We start from the raw sequence: 24,596 nt of genomic DNA, 5'->3' as shown, positions 1-24,596 counted from the left end.
CTCTCCCCCTCCAAAGCTCCTGCCGTCCAACCATGACAATACCCCACACACGGCTGACATAAGGAAGGATGCTGCCAGTCACTTTGGCACTAAGAAGACTAAATGGAGGCACTATGTTTTCTTACTCAGGAAATGTGAGCAGGAGGAGACAAGTGGCTGGAAGGCGTTAAGAGAAATAAAGTCGGGACTTCCCTGGTGGCGCAGTGGTTAAGAATCCGCCTGCCAATGCAGGGGACACGGGTTTGAGCCCTGGTCCAGGAGGATCCCACATGCCACAAAGCAACTCAGCCCATGTGCCACAACTACTGAGCCTGTGCTCTAGAGCCCGCGTGCCTAGAGCCTGCGCTCTGCAACAAGAGAAGCCACCCGCAATGAGAAGCCCGCGTACCGCAAGGAAGAGTAAGGCTGGCCACAACTAGAGAAAGCCTGTGCACAGCAATGAAGACCCAACGCAGCCCAAAATAAATAAATAAATAAAGTAATTAATTTAAAAATTTATTTTAAAAAAAAGAGACATAAATTCGGTCCACCTCACAACTAGCTGTGTGCTCATGCCTGGGGGACGTGTGGCATCCAGAAGTAAAGAGCATTGTTGTGGTTCACACACTCCCTGGTAGTGAAAGCACATGTGGGGCAGGGATCCTGGGGGAAAGAAAGTATAAAGAGGAACACCTCGGATTCCCTTTTATGACTAATAAAGTTAAATCCTCCTTATTCTTCAGGTTTCAACTTTAATCTCACCTCTTCCCTGAAATCTTCCAGATGTTCCAGTCCAGCTTCTCTCCTGCCTCGCGTCTTCCATAATACAAACCTTTAGTTCTTACCTGGCACTTAAATAATAATACAACTTCCACACGTCCCTGTCTTCCCTGTCTTGTCTCCCCAAGTTCCTCAAAGGACAAGGCAGGGGTTTTACTTTTAAGCAGATGGGGGCTGGCTTCCAGGAGGTACGGGCAGTGGCTGGCCTGGCTGCAGGGGATCCCCAGGATGAAGCTAGCGTCTACTTTATAATGTGCCCTGCTTGTCTAGCGTGGTGTCCCCCAGATGCCTGGTGTGTATGCTCAGGACGTACAGACCGGCTCCCAGAATACCTTCTCTTGCTATTCATGCTCCCCACTCGGGTCCACGTGTCCGTCTCTGGGTTGTAGACCTCCACAGTGCTCAGCCGCAGCTGGCCGTCATACCCCCCGATGGCATAGAGGAGTCCGTTCACCACGGCCACACCGACACGGCTGCGGGCTGTGGTCATGGGATGGCACTTCTCCCAGCGATTGGCGATGGGGTCGAACACTTCCACCACATTCAGGGAATCACCTGCATAAAAATTTGCTACTCAAATTAAAACAAATGAGACCGCTCGTTTAGATCACAGCTGTTGCGCAATGATTATACGGAATGTTCAACTTCGTCCTATCAGCTCTTCCCGCAGAAATTACTCAAGCCAGGAGGGCCCACTAAGAAACTGCAGCCATGATAACCTCAAACTTAATTCTTTAAGGAAAATCAGAATCAGACAGGAGGCATTTATTTACTTTCTAGAGAGGGCAGTTTTAAGTTGCAAGGAGTTTCTTCACCTGCTTAAAGGCAGAGGTGAAGGCAAATGGAACCACTATTTCCCCGACATAGAGCAGGAGATGGCTTCCAATGCGACTCTCACTTCCTAGCGGTGACCCTGGGCAAGCTGCTTTGTATCCCCATCTTCTGTTCTCACATGTGAAATAATCTCCATAGCAGAGTTCCCATGAGGATTAAATGATATAATATGTAAAACACCTAGCACAGTTCTAGAGTATACCAAGTGCTCAAGAAATAGTAGTCACAGAAGCAAGGAATAATAACTCCAACTCTACCGCTTTCATCAGTTTTTTAAGATCAAATAAAATAACCCCCTCCCTGTTTTATTCTGCTTTGGGACACTCAGCACCTGCCACGCTCTAGCATTTACTAGTTGAGGACTTACCTTTTCCAGGTCATATGGTTAACAAGTAGCATAGGCCAGTACCCACCTCCCATTAACTTTCAATTAAAAACGAAACTGCCCAGGACTGCCCACCAGCTCCCCACCTCCCACAAGCTTGGGCTGACTCTGAAAAGGCCTGGCCTTCACATCCAAGGTGACGACTCCCTGTGCCACTGCACTGCAAGGATTCAGGTGTCTCCCCTGCCCTCTCCTAGATTGCTACTGCCCTGCAGTGGTGCCTGGGGTGGGCAGGAGTGGGGGTGCCCCATGGAGGTTTCCTGAAAACTTGACTGTATAATACAAGAACTGCCAATAATACACGGACTACAAGGCATGTGGGTTTCACTGGAGGTAAGAGGTGAAGAGTAAAAAGTATTGATAGTGCAGACCGTGCATATTTGGAGAATCTTCCTTCTTACGGTGACACTCTCACAGTCTAAGCCCAGAGATCCACATGACTGAATGTGATTAGCCTGGTAACAGAACTGGGTCTCTGATTATATCCTATCCAAAGCTGAGTAAATCCCATAGGTGACGCGATATTAGGGGAAGAGGGCAGGCTCAGGAACCAGGACCTGAGTTCTAGTCCTTGCTCAGCCAAAGGACTTGTGTGAACATAGCTAAAGTTCTCTGGGCCTGCCTCGACGTCCCCATTGTGAAGGAAGGGGGCCAGGCCTCTGGGTTTTCTAAAGGGCCCTTTTGCGTTGATATTCTGCTTCAATGGTATTAATATCTGACATGCGCTAACTGCAGAACAATGATATAAAATCAAGAGGGATAAAGGTGGTGACATGCAAGGGGGAGGAAGCAGAGGGCCAGGCTAGGTTGTTTGGTGCTTCTTCAACCACGGCATCCAAGACAGGGTTCTACAAAGGGGAGCTGCAAGATACCTGCTGAGTTGAGGCCCCCCACGGCATAGATGAGCCCAGCGATAGATGTGCAGCAGCGAGGCCGAGTTCTGAAAGCTGGCAGGTGGGGCCGGCGCTCTGGCATGAGGTGATAGTCCTTTGCTTCATCCACCAGGTCCCTGGAATAAAGTGCAAGATGCTAGGACAGGAGGTATTCTCTCCACTTGGCCCACATTTGTAGGTCTGAGCCTGGCTCCCCCAACCACAACTGCAGGGGAAACATGGGAGGAGAAGCCTTCTGGAAGGTTTGGTCTCAAAGAACCCAGGTGAGTCCAGGGGAAACTATACACAGCTATTGGGACGTGCTCAGCATTGGAGGGGCAAGATGAGCAGAGCCCATCTCTGTTAGTTTAACAGAAGAAAAACAGGGTGTTCCCTAAAATAGCTAGCCTTGGGGAGGTTCAACAAGCTGCTCGCATCCTGCTGCCACTCAGACCCAGCTCTTCCTTTCCATCCCTATGGCACACACCCAGCAGTTAACCATCTCACCCGGACTGTGGCAGCAGAAGCCAACTGCTCCTGAGAGATCTCCCTGCCTCCAGCCCCACCCCTCCATTCCAGCCTCCACACTGGGGTCCAAGCTGGTTTTCTAAGACCCTTCGATAACTGCCCACTGCCTACAGAACAAAGCTCAAACTCCCCCAACAGCACCCTTGAGACTGCTCCTCACAGGGTCTCAGCTACCTCCAGCCACACCTCCACCCCTCCCTGACACACACACTTGCACGCTGCATGGACCACGCCACTGACTCCCTCCTGAACCAGCTGTGAATATGAGGAGCAGCTTGAAGGAAGATGCGTATTTTCCTCTGCTGCTCTACTTTTATAACAATCCTTCTACAGGGCTGCCGTCTCCTGAGCTGTTTTGGTGGCTCTGCTGCACCCTGTTGTTTTTGATTTACTCTGGGTAACAGTTTTGCATGCTGCTAAACATGCCCCACCCCTGCCCATCACTGTAGCTGGGCAGACCCACCTGAGGCCAGCACACTGACTAATGTTTACTGAAGAGGATGAGGAGCCCCAGGAAGTCACCAATAACTCAGCTGCTGGTGTGGACAGGGTCCGGGCAGGCAGTATAGATGCCTGTAGGTCCACAAACAGCTCAATGGAAGGAGATGCCAGAAAATCCTCAAATAACTTAGGGGAGGAAGCCCCTTTTGCCTTGATGCTCCCATGCGGCACATTTCTTTGCCCAAAGGTAAGAGACTCAGGCTCTTCCAGGTTCTAGACAGAAGGCAGATCAATCTGTGTGCTGTGAATTAAGAACGACCACTCCAGGGCTTCCCTGGTGGCACAGTGGTTGAGAGTCTGCCTGCTGATGCAGGGGACACGGGTTCGTGCCCCGGTCCAGGAAGATCCCGCATGCCGCGGAGTGGCTGGGTCCATGAGCCATGGCCGCTGAGCCTGTGCTCCGCAACGGGAGAGGCCACAACAGTGAGAGGCCCGCGTACCGCAAAAAAAAAAAAAAAAAAAAAAAAGAACGACCACTCCAAATCCTTCCTCCCCCGAGCTAAGTGGCCAAGTTCTCTTCTCCGTCCAGACCCTCGGCATCATCCTCGTGCAGGCCCACCTCTGCTCACCTGCATTTGTGGCAGCAACGCACCAGGTCATCCTGCTGCACTCGGTCTGACAGGAACTGGGGCCGGCAGAGGGGCAGGCGGATATTGGACAGCAGCTCAGGCAGGCAGGGTCCCCTCTGCTCCCGGTCGTATCTGATCCAGGCCAACACGGCCTCAAACACCTGCCACAATAGAGAGGGGAAGCTCTGGAGGCAACTCCTCCACCCAGAGGCCACACCCCTGTACCCTCCAATCTCAAACCCTCTGCTCCCTACACTGGGCCCACCAATCTTTCCTCCTGCTTGTCTCCTGAATCCACTGTTTTCTCTCCACGTCCCCAGCTACCCCATTCAGCCCACTCTCTTGAAAGGCAAGCCTAGGTTACTGCAACACCTTCCTGGCTTTCATTATGACTTCCTAACGAAAACCTGTCAAAGCTTCCTTCTTCCTTCCTGTACTGTAACAAAGTGCTGTTGACCTTCCGTCCCACTGCTCCTGCACCCTCTTCTCTAGCCAGGCCGGCTGTCCCCTTTACCTCGAATGCCCCCATCTCTTCCTTTCCATCTAACCCCATTCCCATTTCTTTGAAGGCCTGGATCCAGATCCGTGTTCTCCAAGGAGGCTTCCCTAATGGCTCTGGTCACAAGGATATCTCCCTCTAAAGCCCCACAGCCCTTGTAGAATGCATCACTGCAATAGATGTGAGCTGCCCTGGGTCATATTACCTAGTGGAAGAGCCAGGAACAGAACCCCTTGCTCTTGGGACGGGGTTCTTTCCTACAAATCTCAGGGTCCACACTGCTGAGCTCAGAGTTCACTTTTCTAACGGTCACTAATACGGAGGGGTGAGGACTCTTCAGACATTAAGGAAATGAGCTGAGTTGGGACTAACATCCCAACGGCTTGCCTCCTGGAGCCTGGGGCTCCTTCTGCCGAGGCAGCTTCATGATAGGCCAGGACTCATGACCAACTGACCAGATGAGCAGAGGCCTTGCCGCAGTGGTGCTCTGGGTGCCTGCAGGGCCAGGTCCAATTCCCCCCACATCCGACGCCCTTCACCACCCAGCCCTCGTCACCCTCTGCTCAAAGAAACATTGACTCACTGTCCTCTTAAGACACCTTGCACCACACTTTTGTTGAACAGAAAGGATGTCCTTCACTCCTCTCCTGCTACTAACACCCTACACTCTCATTTAATCTTTTCTTGACCGCTCCAAGAAGATGTCTTCTTTGTCCTCAGAGGACCCTGTGATCACCCACACCTCACCTTGCCAATAGCTTCACCTCCTCTTCCATGCAACCAACTCCACTTAGCCTTGGGCATGGCTCCCTCTCAGGTCCCCTGCAGTCTATTTCCTCACCTTTCTCTCACCCGACACGGATTCCAAGGGTCATTATTCCCATGCTAGTCTCCTATCTCTCTTAATCACACTTACCTGGAAAAAAATCTGTACCCTGGTGAAGTCCAGCTCTTTATATCCAATTCACCCCCTACCCTGCACCAGTATATGCAGCTAATAGAAAACACACAACAGGGCTGACCAGCTCATACTGAACTTGTGACTGAAAATCTCATCTGGCCCTGCTTCCTATCCAGCCCTCTCCATTTCCCGAGCTTCGTCCATTTACTCTCCCCCTTTCCTAGAGGACTGGTTCATACCTTTTCATCTCTCCTCAAACGTCTAACATTCCTCCCTCATCCTCACTCTCAGCTGAGAACACAGAAACAAACAAGAAGAGAGTGTGAATAAAAACTTCTGGCATCTCCCTTCCCACCCATCCTCCCCCTGCGCTGGGCATGTGCTCTCCTTCTCCCTCTTGTGGCCGTGGATGTGAACAGCCTAAGCTCCTCTCACACACCCCGTGCCCTACACTCTGTCTCTTCTCACTTATCCCAGGACACCATTCTCCCTTTTCTCCTACATTACCAATTCTTCCCTCTCTTCCAGAAAATTCCCATCAGCAGTCCAACTGTACTGTAATTTCTCTCATCTTAAAAAAAACAAAAGCCTCTTGACTTCATGTCCCCCGCCCAGCAACTGCCCCCACGCTCTACTCTCCTTTAGAGTAAGACTCTTTCAGAAAGTTATCTATGCTCATTTCTGGTTCACAGAAACATTATTTCTAATAGTAAATTTTGGAAATAACCTGAACATTGAAGAATGAGGGTCACAGGGTTGATAAAAATCAGCTGAATATTATTTAGACACTAAAATGTATAAAAAGTTTTCAAGAAAAATGCATACAGTATGATAAAGCAAACCCATAATAAACAGCAGCTGCACACACACCATGATCTACATTTTGAAAAAAGTAAAATAGAAAACAAAGGTGAGAAAGAGCAGCAGCCCCCATGTCACCTCTGGACTGCTCTACAGACCTGCTCCTCTGATTTCACGTTCAGCTCATCCCGAGACACCAGCTCAAGCACGTCTTCCAGGGGCAGGGCCAGGAACTCTTCTGACATGGACACCTCCACAAAGTGCTGGTGGATGAAGCTGTTGGCCGCGTCGTATAGCACGGCACACATCATGGTCTCAGCAAACTGGCGTACACCCAGGCAGTTTTTGGGGTGAAGCCTTTTGGCGTAAGAGAAGATAAAAAGAAAAGAGTTAGAGGAAGAATGTTATCTTTGATCATTCTCAAGTTGGTTCTGGGTAGAGTTACAGAATGGAAAAAAAAACAAGCTCTGTCCTCAGCTTTAGTGGAAACCCCCTGTGTGACATCAGGTGAGCTTCTCTGGGACTCAACTTGTAAAGGTATAAAAATAAGGCAGGGACTTTCCTGGTGGCGCAGTGGTTAAGAATCCGCCTGCCAACGCAGGGGACACGGATTCAAGCCCTGGTCCGGGAAGATCCCACATGCCACAGAGCAGCTAAGCCTGTGCGCCACAACTACTGAGTCTGCACTCTATAGCCTGCAAGCCAGAACTACTGAAGCCCACGCACCACAACTATTGAAGCCCGCACGCCTAGAGCCTGTGCTCCTCAACAAGAGGAGCCACCACAATGAGAAGTCTGCACACCACAACGAAGAGTAGCCCCTGCTTGCCGCAACTAGAGAAAGCCTGCACGCAGCAACAAAGACCCAACGCTGCCAAAAAAAAACCCAAAAAACAAAAAAAACGGCAGATTATCCTCAAAGGAGCCTGCCTCTTGGGCCTAGTGCTCCGTGTGTCTATGTGAAGTGAGTTCTCTGGGAAGTCCTGGGAAGCAGCTCTCAGGAGAGAAGAATAGAGCACATACTGGAAAACTTTGCTTTCTTTCAGTGGTTGACATTCTTGATTGAATGTCCGCCTCTGGTCACCGGGAAGGCCCTGAAGATGTAGAATCAGAGTTTAAACCACATGGAGAAATGACTTCTTTAATATCAGGACCCTTACACTTTTTTCTTTCCTTTTTTTTTAAACAAAAAGAGGCTCTATGGGCCCGACTGTTCAGTCAACAGCGGCAGCTATCACTTATATGGCACCATCAGTGAGTCAAGTACTTTGCCAGGGTTTCTAGACACATTCTCCAGGATTTTTTAAACAACGCTCCACAATAGTAATTGCTCTCATTTTTAGGTGGAAAACTGAGGCTCGGAGAAACTAAGAAATGTGCTCATCGTCCCTCTACAAGCAAGTGGTGGTGCTGAGACTGAACTCTGGCCTTTTGTGCACATTCCCACAGTCCCGAGACAGACCTGCACTCATCGGGGCCAGGGAAACCCAGGGTAAATTCTGACCCTGCCACACTGGGCAACTTGGGTGGATTCCTTAGGCTCCTCAAGTGTCAGTAATAGCCTTGCCTAGAAAAAGGTGATGACAACAGCTACTCACCTCCTAGGGCTGTGGCCATGACTAAGTAGGAATGTAGGAAACGCATCCGACATGGTGCTTGGTATGAAGTTAGCTTCTGGTTTAATTTATATTATGTTTGTTTTTCTTACTACTATTACACCTGAGAAAATTCCAAATGAGCCCAATGTAGTTCCAAAATCTTGGTGACAGCAGTGGACCATGGCGGATATGGCTTTTCTTATTTTGATTTTGTGACTGACAATCTTGTGATGGGAGATGGTACATATTAGATTAAAATTGCCCAGGTTTACTCTTTGTGAGAACGCTTTCTCTTCCCCCTCTCCCCCATATTGATTTAAGGGTTAAGCTATACTTACTATAAGCTATACTTATAATTAGTATTAGTAAGATTATTAGATTAGTAAGCTATACTTACTAATCAATATTCACCATTGCCCACTGCCAGTAGCAGACCTGTCAGGGACTGAAAGGGCAGAGCATCTCAGGAGCCTGGTTTTATGACTAGTCTAAATTCTGCATAGCTGTTGTTTCGTTCCAGCCTAAACTGGCTCTGTCCATTGTTTTGGAAACCTAGGCCATTTCCAAAGGCCAAGGAAACATAAGCATTGAGCACCCCTGGGCAAGCAGCATGGCCCAGGGAGAAATACGGGACTCAGGGTCAGAATGTCAGCTCAGTCATCTGTCAAGTAACGTTAGCCTTTCTCCTGGTTGAGACTTGTTAAAAGCACGTATGGCAGATCAGATACGAGGACAGATCCTCCCTGGGCCTCTACAGCATGTGCTTCACTCATTCCTACTACTCTGACATCAAGTCAAGAGGAGGGTTCAAATACCACGGACAAGGAACTGGATAGAGTCCAAAGACGCGGGAAAGGATGATCCACTTTGCTGACTGGCACACATTTCCATCCTTTCCCTCCCAGGTTAGGATTCCTGCGCCTCACCTTTGGTTGTCTTTGACTGGCTTGGAATGACTGAGCACAAAACACACTTTCCACTGAAGTGGGCTTTCACATCTAAGAGGGTAGGATGTGGGGAGCCTGTCTGTAAGCCAGCTGGTGGGGAAAAAGGAGGGAGAGCTGCCATGCAGGAGAGGGGACCATTCAGGAGAAGGAGGAAGACAAGAGGGACAATAACCCAAAGGGCAGATAGAGACCCATATCTGTCAATAGCCACTTCACAACCTCCTTCCTTGCTGACATAGCTTGACCATGATAAGATGTAATGCTTTATCGGAGGTAGGAAGCAATGACTTGAATTAAGTAAGTTATTGGCTTGGTTCATTGACGCATCTGATGTTCTGATCCAGTTCTGAGAGAAGAATTTTGGAAAATACACACCTCCAATCCTCACCTAAAAACAAGGAGGTCCATTCATCTGAAGGCTGGAAAAGGAGCCACAGAAAAAAATCAACCCCCAACCTCATGGGAAAAAAGAAAAAAAAAAAATCAGCAGGCTGAATATCTAACAGGCAAAATGGCTTCAGGAACTACTGCTCTAAGAATTCTGACGGCTTTGCAGCTTTTCTGTGCTCAGTCATGCCCTGTCCTTTTCACAACCGCTCAGGATGGTTTCCCTCAAGTCTTTAGTAATCAAACCTTGAAACTGAAGGGCCCACATGCTTGTCTTCAAGAACACACAGGAAGGGGACAGCTGGGAGACTCCATTACACTCTGCAGCCAGGCTCAGGGAGAACCACCCCCAGGAACACAGGCAGTGATGGTAGCTATTGAAAAGAAAACAGAAAGGCCAAACCTCTGGGGCCTGTGGCAGAGAATAGAAACAGGAATAAGGTGTGAGTTTAGGCTTCAGAAGGGGGCTCCCAGTGCTGAACAGAAAAATGTCAAGGACAGACTCAAAACATCAGGCTTTGTGCTTTAAGTACCTTTTCCTAATATGTCACTGGTGCATGTAAAAACTGCACTGGTCTAAAAATCACTTTTCTAAGCATCTTTTTACATGACACTACTTTATAATAGAGCCTGGATCCAGTGTTGACAGTGAGGAACTCAAAAGCCCCTAGGTGGAGCTGTTGTCCCCTTGTGAGAATGGCCAACTTCACCCTTTCCACAGGGCCTTACTTAGTCATTCTCCAAATTCTGTGGGAATACAGAGATGAACCAAGTCCAGTCTGTGTCCTTAAGCTCGCAAATGAGTAGGACAGACAGTGTGTGCCCTACAGCCCATCACGCGCAGCTCTCTAGGCTGACCCAGAAGGCATCCTAGGGCAGGTCAAGCCAGGCTCTGGGGCTGCACTCACTACATGGTCTCCAGCTGCAAAACCCGAACAGGACCACCTACCTCCCAACGAAACCAGCAGAGCGCCCCTGCGTGTTAGCATCATTACCACGGTCGTTAAGACCATCTGCACACACAGCAGTGCTCACTGATGCCCGTGAGCACCACATAGGCAGGATGTGGACCTCAGGCAGGGTCCACAGAGCTGCTAAGTGAGTTGAGCTGGTGGAACAGAAATGGGGGAGGGAGAGGTTGGCTCTAAGAGGGGATGAGGTTCAGGAGGCCAGGTCTGAGGCAGAGGAATGCTGGTCTTCAGGCCAGGGGCCTTGTAATCAGAGGAGATCAGGTGGAGCCAGGCTTTGGAGAGACCACAGACAGAGGGGCACTGTTCTGGTTTCTCCCTGCCTGTGGGCAGCCCAGCACTAACCCACACCCCCAAGCCTCTAGTGGTTAAAGGCAGCTTTTACCTTGTGACTACGAGCTCTGCCTCTTGAGGGGGAGGAAGAGCCTTCTTATCTGCTCAGTCCTCAAAAGGTCACGGCCAAGTACTGGACATAGGTAGGGGTATAATCCATGGTCCTTACTCTAAAGGAGCATATAATGATTGCTCCCAGGGGACTGAAGGGGACAGAGAATTCCAGGAGGTGAAATTTGGGTGGGCTCTTGCAGAGCAGAAGGAAAAAGGAAGGCCAAGAAATTCAAGGAGGGAGAAGGATCTAAACAAAGAGGGAGACAGTTATGGAACAGTGAGGGAGCACTGAATAAATCTGGTGGTGGCTGGTTAGATTGGACAGAGAGGACCAGAAGAAGAGGTGCATGTCAGACCAAGGGAGAGTACAGGCAAGGCTCCATAAATCATGTTCCTGAAAGGTTCATCCCAAAGAACTGGGTACTGCTTGATGCTGATTTCAAGAAAGGGCATTTCCTCAGAGTTATCTTCCCATCTCACTCCCTTCATGAGACTCTCCATGCCCCCAAAGACTCATCAAACTGGCAGGGGATCCCAGAAATGACACGGTCTGCTCCCCGACACAGGCCAGGCCCATCACATCACCTCACCGTTCTCGGAGGAATGTGCAGCAGGCGTCTTTGATGCTCTGCAACTGCAGGAAACTCGCCCCCATCAGCAACGACTGGACGTTTTGCTGGTCAATGGCAAGGTGACCGTTGTAGGCAAAGTTGATCAGAGCTTCCAGGGCGCTAGAGGAGAGGAAAGATGCTCTTCAGAGATGGTGTTCGGCCCACAGGATACTCAGGCCCTAAGTAAGCTGACATTGTTACCTGAGGAACGGATGGGCCCCGCTCTCAAATACATTTAGCCCATGCTCTTTGAGAATCTACCTGAATGGAATAATTACTTCACCATAGCTATCATTCTACTTCTTAGGTTGTCTTTACTGCCCAAATGATTTTATTATAGAAGGTTCTGAAAAGACAAAGCAATGACCCAGAATCTCACTACTGAGTCAACTGTAGTCATTTTTCTAGATTAATTTCCATTTCCTATTTGCCTGCATGCTTAAGTTGTATGGCTATAATCATGTAATACTTATGAAGCCCTTTCCCATGTTTCTACACTGACTTCATGTTCAACTTTCTTTTTTTTTTTTGGCCATGCCACGCGGTTTGTGGGATCTCAGTTCCCCCTGACCGGGGATTGAATGTGGGCCATGGCAGTGGGAACGCTGACTCCTAACCACTAGATCGCCAGGGAACTCCCCATGTTTGACATTTTCAACGGCTGCTATAAAGTAATCCAACATGTAAATGTGCTACAATTTATTTCCTTTATTGGTAAGCATAATAGCTTTTATAAATAACATTTTTGGATTATTTCTTTGGGATAAGTTTCCAGCCTGAGGTTTCCAACATTTTTTTCTGCCTTCCAATTCACACCAAGAATGAAATCCAAATTCTGTCTATAGGGCTGTATGTGGTCTGGCCCCTTTCCATCTCTCTGACCTCATCACCTTCCACTCTTTCCCCTTCACTCTATTCCAATATGCTGAACACACTCTCACTTCAGGGCCTTTGCACTGGCTACTCCCTCTGTTTGAACGGCTCCTCCCCCAGATGTCTTGCTCCCTCACTCCAACTAAGGTCTTGGCTCAAATATCACCTCATCACAGAGGGCTTTCCTGATCACCTTGAAATAGCACAGACCCTCACCATCATTCGCTAGCCTTTATTCTGCTTTACCTTTTTCACATCACTTTCACTTCCCAGCCATATCATGTATGTATTTGTTTACTGCCAGATGGCCACTACTAGCAAGTTGGAATAATAAGAGGTGCTTTCTATTTCCTCTGCTATACCTCAGTACCTACAGCAGCACAGATCACAGGTTCTCAGTCTATCTGTTAAATGAAGCACTTGGATGGTGCATGGTGATTAGCATGGCTCTGTCAGACACAGACCTCAGAGATGAGAGTGTACAACTGCCCTTGGATATAGACACACTTCTATGTCTTTCATTACAAGGAGCTGGCCTGAGATTGCACCCTTGCAGTGGGTATACAGATCCTCTCCATGTACTGGAGCAAATCACCTTCAATCAACCGGAAGGTACCATACAGTTTCCTAGCTCCTTTCCTTCAAGTTTTCACCATGGGGAGATTAAGACGTTAGGCAACAAATGACAGCTTACTGGCTAATATTTTGGAGTCATCGGTTTATTTATTGTCTCTCTCCCAACAAGAATCATCTTGCGTGTCCTGTTTGCTCTGCATGCCCAGACCCCAGAACAATGCCAGGTACATAGTAGGTGCACAGTGGACCCTTGGATGTAGCCTAGGTTATAAACACACAGCCTCAGTTCACAGACTTGCAGTAAAATCTTTTAAGTCATATAAATATGCCTTTTTCCTTTCAAGGCCCCAAAAGGCATACTGTGGAATATGTTTATATAAAGCCTTCATACAGAAGTCAGGAAAGTATTTCTGTAAAGAGGGTCTAGATGTAAGGATAACTTTAAGTAAGTGTGTAAATGATGCAATTTCAGGGTTTATAGTACTGCCTCCTGACCCTAAAACTCATCTAGGGCAGAATTGCTCAACCTCAGCACTACTGACATTTGGAGCCAATGATTCCATTATGGAGGGCTTTCTGGGACACTGAAAGACGTTTAGAGGGATAAACTCTGGGCTTGACCTCCTTGGACTTCAGTTTTCTTCTTTTTTAAATTTTACTTATTTATATTTTTCGCTGCATTGGGTCTTCATTGCTGCGCGTAGGCTTTTTCTAGTTGCAGCGTGTGGGGGTTACTCTTCGTTGTGGTGCGCAGGCTTCTCATTGCCGTGGTTTCTCTTGTTGCGGAGCATGGGCCCTAGAGCGCACGGCTTTCAGCAGTTGTGGCACGCGAGCTCAGCAGTTGTGGCTTCTGGGTTCTAGAGTGCGGGCTCAGTAGATGTGGTGCACGGGCTTAGTTGCTCTGCGGCATGTGGGATCTTCCCAGACCAGGGCTCAAACCCGTGTCCTCTGCATTGGCAGGCGGATTCTTAACCACTGCTCCACCAGGGAATTCCCGGGCTTCAGTTTTCTCACCCATCAAATAACCATGATTTCTGCTACCTTCTCGACCTGCGTCATCACATTAACAGCCAGTAGACACACGTGGCTAATTAAAACTAAATTTATTATTATGTATTATTTACTTATTTATTTATTTATTTATTGGCCACACTGCGTGGCTTACAGGATCTTAGTTCTCTGACCAGGGATTGAACCCAGGCCCTCGGCAGTGAAAGCATGGAGTCCTAACAACTGGACTGCCAGGGAATTCCCCTAAAATTAAATTGAAATGAATTAAAATTAAATAATATTTAAAATTCAGTCCCTCAGTCCCACTAGTCACATTTCAAGTGCTCAACAGCTACATGTGTTAGTGGCTACCAATTTGGAGAGGACAAACAGAACATCTCCATCGAGGCAGGAAGTTGGACAACAGTGGACAACACTGTTCTGGACTGATGGGAAGGGTAATGAATGAAGACACTTATTTGAAAGACTAGTCTGCCAGCTGGAAAGGTTAGCACAGAAAAGTGAAGAGAATAATATACCACCAACTTTGTACCCAGTCCTAGTTTTAAAAACGTATCTTGGACTCTAGTTCCTATGAGACGTGTTACTCTCATTGAGTTAAAACACATCAAAACCCTCCTTATTTTAACCCTGTCTCAGGCCACGGGCTGAGGTTCTAGCTTGTTTACTGGTCACCTACTGTGTGTGTGGAGCTGTGCTTGATACTGGGTCCTGCTGGAAGGCCCTCAAAGGGCACCAAACACAAGGCTGAAACTGCACCTAGAAAGCAGGCTGTGAAACCTGATGGAGGAATTTAGTACCTTGGGTCCATTCCTTGCATTACAATCTCATCCTGCTTGCACTCCATCATGTCATTTGTAAACATAGCGTGGAAATACGGGATTGAGGCTGCTAAGACGATCCGGTGAGCACTGAATTTGTGGTCCCCAATCTGCAGGCAAAGTAAAATACAAAGACAGATATTGAGGAATGCAAGTACAAAAAACCACCCTGCCCCTTCCACAGCTCAACTGTCTGCCCACTGGAGTGGTACTGATGGCATCCCAGGACGTGATAGCTGAGGCTTTTCATGGAGACCTTGAAGTATTTTAAACTCAACATACACGGTTATAGTAGGAGAATGTAGACAACACATTTTCATAAGGCATTAAAACGGTTAAAAGTCTTTATTTATATGGCAATCTTCACTGCACCTCTCCAAACTCCCCCCACCAACTCAAAGACCTGATTTCTCGAACACTTTATCCTGATTCCAATTTTATTAGATGGTAGATGGAAGAGACAAAGTGGCCAAGAACGCTGAAGCACCTAACAGTAGGCTCCTCCAGAAGAGTAAACAGTGACAGGAAGAGATGAGGAGAAACAAGCTTGAATAGGGGGTGCATGTGGGGATCAAGGACAGAGGAGGCATTGTGGGCACAGATGTTAGGGGGTCCCTGGGCACCAACCAGGCTGTGGTAGACCACAAGGAGCCCAGAGTCCTCTAAGGAACATGACCCTGGCAGCAGCAGCTGGAAGGACTGGGGCTGTGGACTGGCCAGTGCTCTGCATGGCCTGTAGGGCTCATGTGGACAGAGGCAGACTCTCTCTAACTTGTACCAAATGCTCAGGAACACATCCTTAGCCTGGGGAGTTCCGTAAAGTGCTTTCCAACTATCTGCCAAAAGGATACTCCCTTTAACTTTGCCATTTATAGCTCCAAGACACATAAACATTTCCACTTCAGAATTTTCTACTCTTCAGAAAGAGCAAACAGTCTTTTTTTTCCTCCCCTTCACCTAAGTTCCACATTAGTGAAATGCCAGAGCCATCTCACTATCTGATGCTCATCTCTTTGTGTCGTATTTATTCAAGGATTCTAGCTCAGGTTCTCTCACTATGTCCTCTTTTTCACTGAACTTTAGGTTTATTATCTGTAAACTGTCCTTCAAGATCAAGCACACAACCATCCAAATACCAAAGGATCCTTACTAGATTCAGATTCTAGGAGTTCCTCATATAATCCATGTGTTGTCCTACTACCAGTGTTGGGGACATTAAATGGCTGCATGCTTTGAGGGTTTTTCATAATTAAAAAAAAAATCACAGTAATAAATGCAAATATTTCTTAAAGTTGTTTTACAAGGCTTATAATGAAAACCAGAAGTTTCTGGTTCCCTGATTTCTGCTCCTGGGGCAGCCACTTTCTTCTGGTATTTATCTCTATCTTTCTAAGTAATATGCCTCTAATATTATTTCTTGAATTTTCACTTTTAGTTATTACTTGTGGTAGTCAGCCTCCAAATAGCTCCCAACTCATCCCTGCCTTCTGGTATTCATGTTGTGCAGGTCCCTCCCACAATGTCTCAGGGCTGGTCTGTGTGACTGATGGAACGTAGCAGAAGTGATGATGGGATGTCACGTTAAGGCTAGGTCATAAAACACACTGCAAATTCCTCTAATTGTCTCTCCTGGATCACATGCTCTCAGGGAAGCCAGATAACAACATATCCTGAGAGGCCCAGATGACTGCAGCCCAAGGTGACACCTGGACTGTAACCTCATGAGAGCTTCTCAAATCCTGCTTCTGAATTCCTGACCCACAGAAACTGTGAGATAATAAATATCTGTTATTTTAAGTCACTAAGTTTTGGGGTAATTTGTTATGTGGCAAAATATAACTATTAGGTTACATATTTAATTCTTATGATGGAAGATTAGGATTTTGCTCTGACATGCTCTCTTCACATACTACTTCATACTACTTCACATACTATCTCCATTTTCCCATAGAATTATGCCAAATTTTGGTCAAATTAACATTAAGAATTGCATTATTAGATCTATGTGAATACTATTTGTAGACAAGCCAGGATGTATACTATGATTACATTTCTTTGTTGGTATAATTTCTGTTTTCCCTGAAGATAATAATAAAGTGTAAAACTCCCTTTAATATGTTCCATCAGGTACCCTATCAGTTTGTTCTTGTGACATCCATACTGGGACTCTGTCTTTCTGGGAATTCCTTTCCCCTTGCCTATATTGGAACTCCTGTTTCCTGGATCCCATTTAGTCCTCTTCTTTGTTATTCCCTTGTTCTGGTGAAAAGTGTCTTCTAGCAGAGCTTCCTAAGAAAGGGTGTACTATAAACTGTTTTTAACTCACAGCACTTCTTTCACGATATGTGTGGGCTTTGTTCTCACACCAACCAATTCTCCAACTTTCCAGACACCAATTGGTATCCTACAATTTAATTCAAATCTGACACTAACCACATAGAGCTAGTGCAGACCCCACAGGTTAAGGACTCAGTCCCACCAGACTGCCCCTGCTTCAGATGCTAACTGGGCCACTCATACTTCTGACCCATCAGCTAGACGGTCAGGGTGGGGGAGGTGTCCCCAAAACCTCCTCTTCAGGTTTGATAATTTGCTAGAATGGGATTTTTCTGTAGGCATGACTGATTAACTCATTGGTGATCAACTCAATCTCCAGCCCCTCTCCCCTCCCCAGAGGCAGAGAGGTGGTGCTGAAAGTTCCAACCCTCTGATTACATGGTTGGTTCTTCTGGCAACCAGACCCCAACCTGAAGCTATCTAGGGGCCCACACAGAGTTACCTCATTAGTGTAAACTTAGCTGACTTCTCCTCTTACCCCTATCACTCAGAAAATTCCAAGGTTTTTAGAAGCTCTTGTGTCAGGAACTGAGAACAAAGGGCAAATATTACAACAAAAGATGGTCTTATTACCCCTACTACTCAGGAAGTTATAATGATTTTAGGAGCTCTGTGCCAGGAATCAGGGACAAAGACCAAAAACATATTTCTTATTATATCACAATATCAGAGGGCATATGCACAAAATGTCTGAAAATGTCTTTATTATCCTTAAACTTGGGTGATAGTTTAGCTGGCTGTAAAATTCTAGGTTGAGAATATTTTTTTCTATCAGAATTTTTTGGTTTTTTGCCATGCCATGTGGCTTGCGGGATCTTAGTTCCCCAACCAGGAATTGAACCCACACTCTCGGCAGTGAAAGCAAGGAGTCCTAACCACTGGACCGCCAGGGAATTCACCTCTGTCAGAATTTTGAAGGTATTGTTCCATTGTCTTCTAGTTTGTGGCTTTTTTTTTTTTTTTTTGCTGTACGCGGGCCTCTCACTGTTGTGGCCTCTCCCGTGGTGGAGCACAGGCTCCGGACGCACAGGCTCAGCGGCCATGGCTCACAGGCCCAGCCACTCCACGGCATGTGGGATCTTCCCGGACCGGGGCACGAACCCGTGTTCCCTGCATCGGCAGGCGGACTCTCAACCACTGCACCACCAGGGAAGCCCTAGTTTGTGGCTTTTGAGCAAGCTAATGCCATTTTGAATACTAACATTATATGACTATTCTCTCTAGAGGCTTTTGGGACTTTCTCTTTATCCTCAGAGATCTGCAATTTCACAGGGCTGTAAGTTGGAGTTGGTTTTCTTTCATTCACTGTGCTGTATCAATCTATAGATATGATTTTAGTTCTGAAAACATCTTTTCATACCATTTCTTTGATAATTTCCTCCTCTCTACTGTTTATTTCTTCTCAAATTTCCATTCGTCAGGTGTTAGACCTCTTGGAATGATCCTCTATAATTTATTTTATCTGTTCTCCCCATTTCCATCTCTTTCATTTGGTTTATCTTCTGGGAGTTGTCTTTAACATTACCTTTCAATATTTCTGTGTTGTATTTTTCATACTTGCTATAATATTTTTAATTCCTTTTTTTTGGGGGGTGGCATGACATGTGGCATGTGGGATCCTAGTTCCTCGACCAGGGGTCGAACCCGTGCCCCCAACATTGGGAGCACAGAGTCTCACCACTGGACTGCCGGGGAAGTCATCATATTTTTAATTTCTAGGAGGTCTTGTCTTCTGGAGGTTCTTTTTTTTTTTAAAGAATCTAGTTCATCTTTTATGCATGCAATATTTTCTCTAATCTCTCTCAAGATATTATAGTTAAAATCTTTCCTTCTTCTTCTCCCTGATTTTACTGTTTCCTGAGGTTTTTTTCACCTCCATTTGATTTGGACTTTTTTTCCCCAAGGAACTGTTTAGAGTTTCAGAACAGTACTTTTTATTTTATTTTATTTTTTGGCCATGCGGCATGTGGGATCCCAGTTCCCCAAACAGGGATGGAACCCGCGCCCTCTGCATTGGAAGTGCAGTCTTAACCACTGGACCGCCAGGGAGGTCCCCTGGACTCTGTCTTTTATGTTCTTTAAATGTCTCATGACACTTGGCTATCTGCTCATACTTTTAGAAGCTGTTTGAAAGCTCTGTGTAGGGGAGCTAAGCTTGCCAACTTATGGGCTTCACATTAGGGTGATCAGGCAAGAAGAATCTGTCATTTTATTGAGGATCCCCAAAAGTAGACAGTATCGCTAAGACTTTTTCTCTGGGATTAAATTTATCAGAGGAGGATCTTTCAGTCTCTTGCATGACGGCACCTGCCTGCAGATACTCTGAAAACTGAGAAAGGGGAATGGTCCTATTAATCACTATATAGAACTTTGTCTTAAAGCCCCTATTTTCAGTTTTGCTCCATATTCCATCTCATCTTCTGTGCTTGGTGTGTCTCTGGTTCAATATCTAAGACTAAAATATCTGTCTCCTGAGACAGTAGAGGAGGGGTTGTAGGCATCTAAATGCTTTTCACATAGACTTTCGACTAATCTTCCTGTTTCCAATATTTGGTTTCTCCGATTCTGGAGCTATTCCAGGGCTCTGCATTACAAATCCTCTTTGTTAGTTCCCCCCCACCACTCCCTGCCAAAGCAGGCACCTTCAGTTCCTCTGGCCCACTAAGTTAATCACACTTGCTTCCTGGCTTCAACATTCCGTTGACCTCTCATTTGCCGATCTCTCTTTTCCCTCTTACTATCATTTTAATGGGATTACAGGAGGAAATGAGGGCAAAATGTGCATTCAGTTTGCTGTGTTACACTGCTATGCATTTATTTTCCATCTACAAAGTAAACAGAAGACAAAAGAACAAGCTGTATGTGCACGAACTAGGTGACCTGATTTCCCAAAAAAGCTCAGCTAAAGAGAAGACAGGCCTATCTTGGGATATGCTAGGCAGATTACATCTGAATTCTCTGTTCAGTTAAGGGGAACAACTAATTTGTCTTTATCTAGAAGAGTGAGACCAAGATGGGAAAGGGTCTGGAAGCTACATCTTACGAGGAATGGCTAAAGGATAGGTAATTTAGGGATAACTATAGCTGTCCTCAAAGAGAAGGGCTATCACGTGGATGAGGGCAGATCTGCAAGGTACAAGGAGGCACATTTTAGTTTATCACAAAGAATAACAGCTTATTACCTAAGAACGTTTAGGGAAGTCCTTCACTGATTCTAAAACTATTAAGGGACCTTCCAATTCTACAATCCTAGGATAATACACTTTTGTGAAAAGCTTAAAAAAAAACCCAAATACTCTCACTGTACTCTTAGTTAAAAAAAAGAAAATGAGATGATCATTTATGAAGTTCCTTTTGCTAAGTACCCATTACACATATTTTCTCATTTTAGTCCTCACGGCAACCCTCTGCATTAAGTAGCTATTGTGAATTCCATTTTATAGATGAGGAAACCAAGATTTAGAATTAACTTGCCCCAGTTAAGTAGCTATTATGTGAAAGGAAATTATACTTGAGTTGTTTACTGGTGGAGTTTGAGAGGGACCCAGTAAATAACACACCCCTCCCAGCTCAAGTTCTCAGCCAACTGGGAAATTTTTAGAATTAAAAAATAAACTAACACACATAATAAAAGTATACAGAATTAAATACACACAGGTGAATGAAAGTAAAACTGGGCAAATCTGAATAAGAGTAGCTGATTGTGTCAATGTCAATATTCTGCTTGTGATGCTGTACTATAATTTTGCAAGATATTACAACTGAGGGAAACTGGGCAAAGGGTACATGGGAATCTCACTGTTAATATTTCTTAACTGCATGTGAATCTACAATTATCTCAAAATAAAAAGTTCCCTAAAAAAAAAAGGGACAAATGGGAAATCCAAATGATAAATCTAATATTGTAAACTACAGCTTATACAGGAGTACAGTGTGTTCCCTATTTTAACATTTTGAATTACACAGGTCCACGCAAAGGCTACTTTCTCCACTGATCTTCAATTACACACTGTTACTGCAAATCTCCTCCCTTTTCCATCCCTAAGGTGGCAAAGAAATGTGAACTGTTGCTACAGAATTTAGGAAAAAATAATCAATAAGCAACATATAATTGATTGGTCAGAAAAGTTAAGGCTATTTGGCATATACCTCTACCTTTAATCACATTTTGCTATACCTACCTTTAAACAAACAATATTACAAATATTAATAAAACAATATTATAATCATAAAGTATTAGCAATGCAATTGAATCAGACAGTAAATTAAATGAATTTAATTAAATGTTAGTGAATTAAATGGAATCAGATAGTAAAGTATTGGGAAGACCCAGGTTCAAAGTACAAGATAGGAGGGAAGGAAAGAAACAAATCTATGGTATCATGAAACACTCTGAACTGAAAGAGCTAAACTCACAAACACACATGTGGAAGTTACCCAGGTGGGATCAAGATATTAGGTACACAACACACCTCTACTGCCCGTGCTCACAGGACCACTTACTACGTGTGTATCAGCGCCAGCCACTTAATCACTGTGGGATGATTTGCAATGACCAGCATCTGTGGAGCAAATTAGGGGCAATCACAAGATTTCCTAGGTATACACAATACTGCCAAATTTGCTTCTAAGAAAAAAAAAAATCTATTCAAACTGGAATGCCCAAACCACTTCCACTAAAACTGCAGCAAAGACTGAGCATTCTTGCCACTTAGCTTCTACAAAGAGTGGACACAGAGCCTTTTCCTGAGCAGTGGTGGTCCACCAGACAGGTGGTGTGGCATCAACATTGGAGTTAGAAGGCCCTCACCAGTTATGTTACCTCAGACGCGTCCCCTCCAAGTTTGGCTTCCCAACTAAAAAAGTGAGACCGTTCCTATTCATCTGACTTCTCAAGTATATTTGAGAAGACCTAATTTAAGAATGGTTGATATGAACATCATTTGACCAAATGACCAGGGACACTCCAAATTCCTGAAGCTCCAATGGGAAAAAAGTATTGTCCTGTGCAGACCAAGCTAATGTTGCTGTCAATCCTGGGTCTTGTTTGGAGGGATGGATCTGTGCTGATTTGTCCTAGCCTGGGCACCAATGGGAATAATTCAAGGGCACTTTTGCAAACAACAGAAGTGCTCCATAATGGTGAACAGATAAATAAATAAATGCCTGGATGGATGGGCTTTGGACCAGAGTGCTACTTAGCTTGTTCTGAGAGGGGCCTCAGCATTGCAACTTTGGTCTCGTTAAATTAAGTTATATACAATACATGTGAAAACACCCAGCACAGCGTCAGGCACTTAACAGAGATTTAAAAGTTTTTTGTTGCACCCAGCTGAGAGCAACAGCCATGAAAGACCAAGATATAAATATCTGAAATCCTCTCAAGTTCAGTCTGATTAATAGAACCCTGGGAGAGAGATTAAATCTCTGAGTTTTAGGGCCAGCTCTACTACAGATACAAGCAAGCTGCCTAATTTTACCATATCTCAGGTTTCCAGGTTGGAATATAGGATTATTACTTACAGGGCGCACAGCAAGGAATATACTAGTTTAAAAAAACTTCTTAAAAGCAGCACCAAAAATACTGGAAAAAATATCACAATCAACCACTCTGTTAGGCATTATTAGAAAGTTCAGCATGGCGTCAAAGGTCAAAATACTTGCCAGTCTCTACCTGTGCCCATGCCAGAGGAGACAGAGAGCACAAGCCATATGATACATATAAACTGCACCGATTTCAAGGCCAGCTCTTCCTGTTCTGTATGACCCAGGCAAATCTCTTCCCTTTACCCCTGAGCCTCAGTTTCTTCATCTGTAAATAAAGGGCTTTAACTGGATCAGGGCTCTCAAAAGGTAGTAGTTGTGTTAACAGTAGCCTATCACGAATTCAGTAAAGCTTTCTTTTTAATCATGATGGAATCTACATGCATTTGAAAAGTAACTGTACATACACCTAAACGATATAATTTATCTGGCCCACAGATTGGTGCACATATAGATTTGAGGGTCCCCTGCAATAATTGCAGAATCCCTGTAGCACAGAAACCCCTGCACCAGAGGTTCTTGGAGGTCCCTTCTAGTTAGTAGTGTCTGAGACCTTGACTGAGCAAAAGGAACCAGAAATCCTGAGCACCTCATGTCTACCTAAGTTTTGACTTGGTTTAAAACACACACACACACACACACACCTCCTCCTCCTCTCATTTTCTTCCTTGGAAAGACTGGGAAATCTTCCATTCCTGACCCTGCCCTGGTGGTATCTTTGGATCAACAGGGATAGTGTAGCATGACACCACAAATTCTGTTCCCTATCACAGGCAGGCGAGGCGCAAGATTCAACCAGTTGCTTATTCAAGCAGGAAAAGCAGCAGGACAAAATCTGAGTTGGAAGTAATCTGAGACAGGTGTTCCCAAAGAAAGCAAAAGATATACCCAGAATTTATTTCTCTTTGACGGAAAACATTTTGATACTATTGCTCCTACCTTCAAGGAGCCCACAATGAACATAAATTAAACAATAAGTGAACAGTTAAGTGCCCTGCCTGCGCAGACAGAATACCCTTGGGATCAGTGGGGTTTAAGACTAAGCATTTAGGCAGTCACGAGATGCTGAAAGTGCATAAATAGTAATCCATAATTTTACTAAGGCACACATTTGAATCATAAAGGCTATGAATCTTGTGTGTAAGAATGAGTCTGTAAAAATGAGTAGCGATGGGTTAATCTCTAAAATTCCTTTGGGCTATAAAGTCGATAATTAAGAGAGACAGTAAGTGTATCATGGTAGATAAGAACATACTCAGGAACTAAATTGCCTGGGTTCAAATCTAGGTTTTGCCATTTACTAGCAGCGTAACTCTGGGCTACTTAGCTTCACTGTGCCTCAATTCACGAAATCTGCAAAAATGGGGTAAACAGTACCTCACTCATGGGGTTACTGTGAAGATTAAATTAGCATTTAATGCATGGCATTTAAAACAGTGCGTAGCACATATTAAGTGCTAAATAAGTGCTTGTTAAATTAAAAAAATGTCCTTAAATTGAGAACTTTACAGAATTCATTTTTAAGACCTTTAGAGAAAGGGTCGGCAAACCATGGTTATGGGCCAAAATCCGGCCTTCCTGCCTCTTGGTTTTTTGTGTGACCCATGAGCTAAGTGTAGTTTTTACATTTTTAAATGGTTGAAAAAAATCAACCCTAATCATTCATGACATGTATAAAATCCAAATTTCAGTGTCCATATATAAAGTTTAATTGGAACACAGACATGCCCATACAATGGCAAAACTGAGCAGCTGTGATAGTGACCAACGGCCTGCAAAGCCAAAAATATTTACTATCTGCTTCTTTACACAAAAAGTTTGCTGACCTCTGCTCTAGAGTCACAGGGAAGAAATATTATGAAGAGGGATGTGAACACATTCTCTAGA

General features: G+C 45.3%; 1 protein-coding gene across 3 annotated transcripts in view; it reads right to left on the bottom strand.

The window, feature by feature from the left end:
* Positions 1-24,596, bottom strand: part of KLHL18 (kelch like family member 18) — a gene marked incomplete at its 5' end in the record, with an annotated part of 54,514 nt that overhangs the window by 8,671 nt on the left and 21,247 nt on the right. For 2 of the 3 annotated variants that reach the window (XM_082663657.1, XM_082663658.1), the window contains 6 exons: positions 1,092-1,314; positions 2,851-2,987; positions 4,449-4,609; positions 6,808-7,006; positions 11,527-11,667; positions 14,808-14,938. In XM_082663657.1, coding sequence (XP_082519783.1) covers positions 1,092-1,314; positions 2,851-2,987; positions 4,449-4,609; positions 6,808-7,006; positions 11,527-11,667; positions 14,808-14,938 — 992 coding nt within the window. Of the gene's footprint in view, positions 1-1,091; positions 1,330-2,850; positions 2,988-4,448; positions 4,610-6,807; positions 7,007-11,526; positions 11,668-14,807; positions 14,939-24,596 lie in introns of all 3 variants that reach the window. The other variant, XM_082663659.1, reaches the window with a different exon arrangement.

Source organism: Grampus griseus (assembly GCF_964374135.1).
Source record: "Grampus griseus genome assembly, chromosome: 10".
NCBI classification, from domain to species: Eukaryota; Metazoa; Chordata; class Mammalia; order Artiodactyla; family Delphinidae; genus Grampus; species Grampus griseus.
This window is presented reverse-complemented; position numbering and strand designations above follow the sequence as displayed.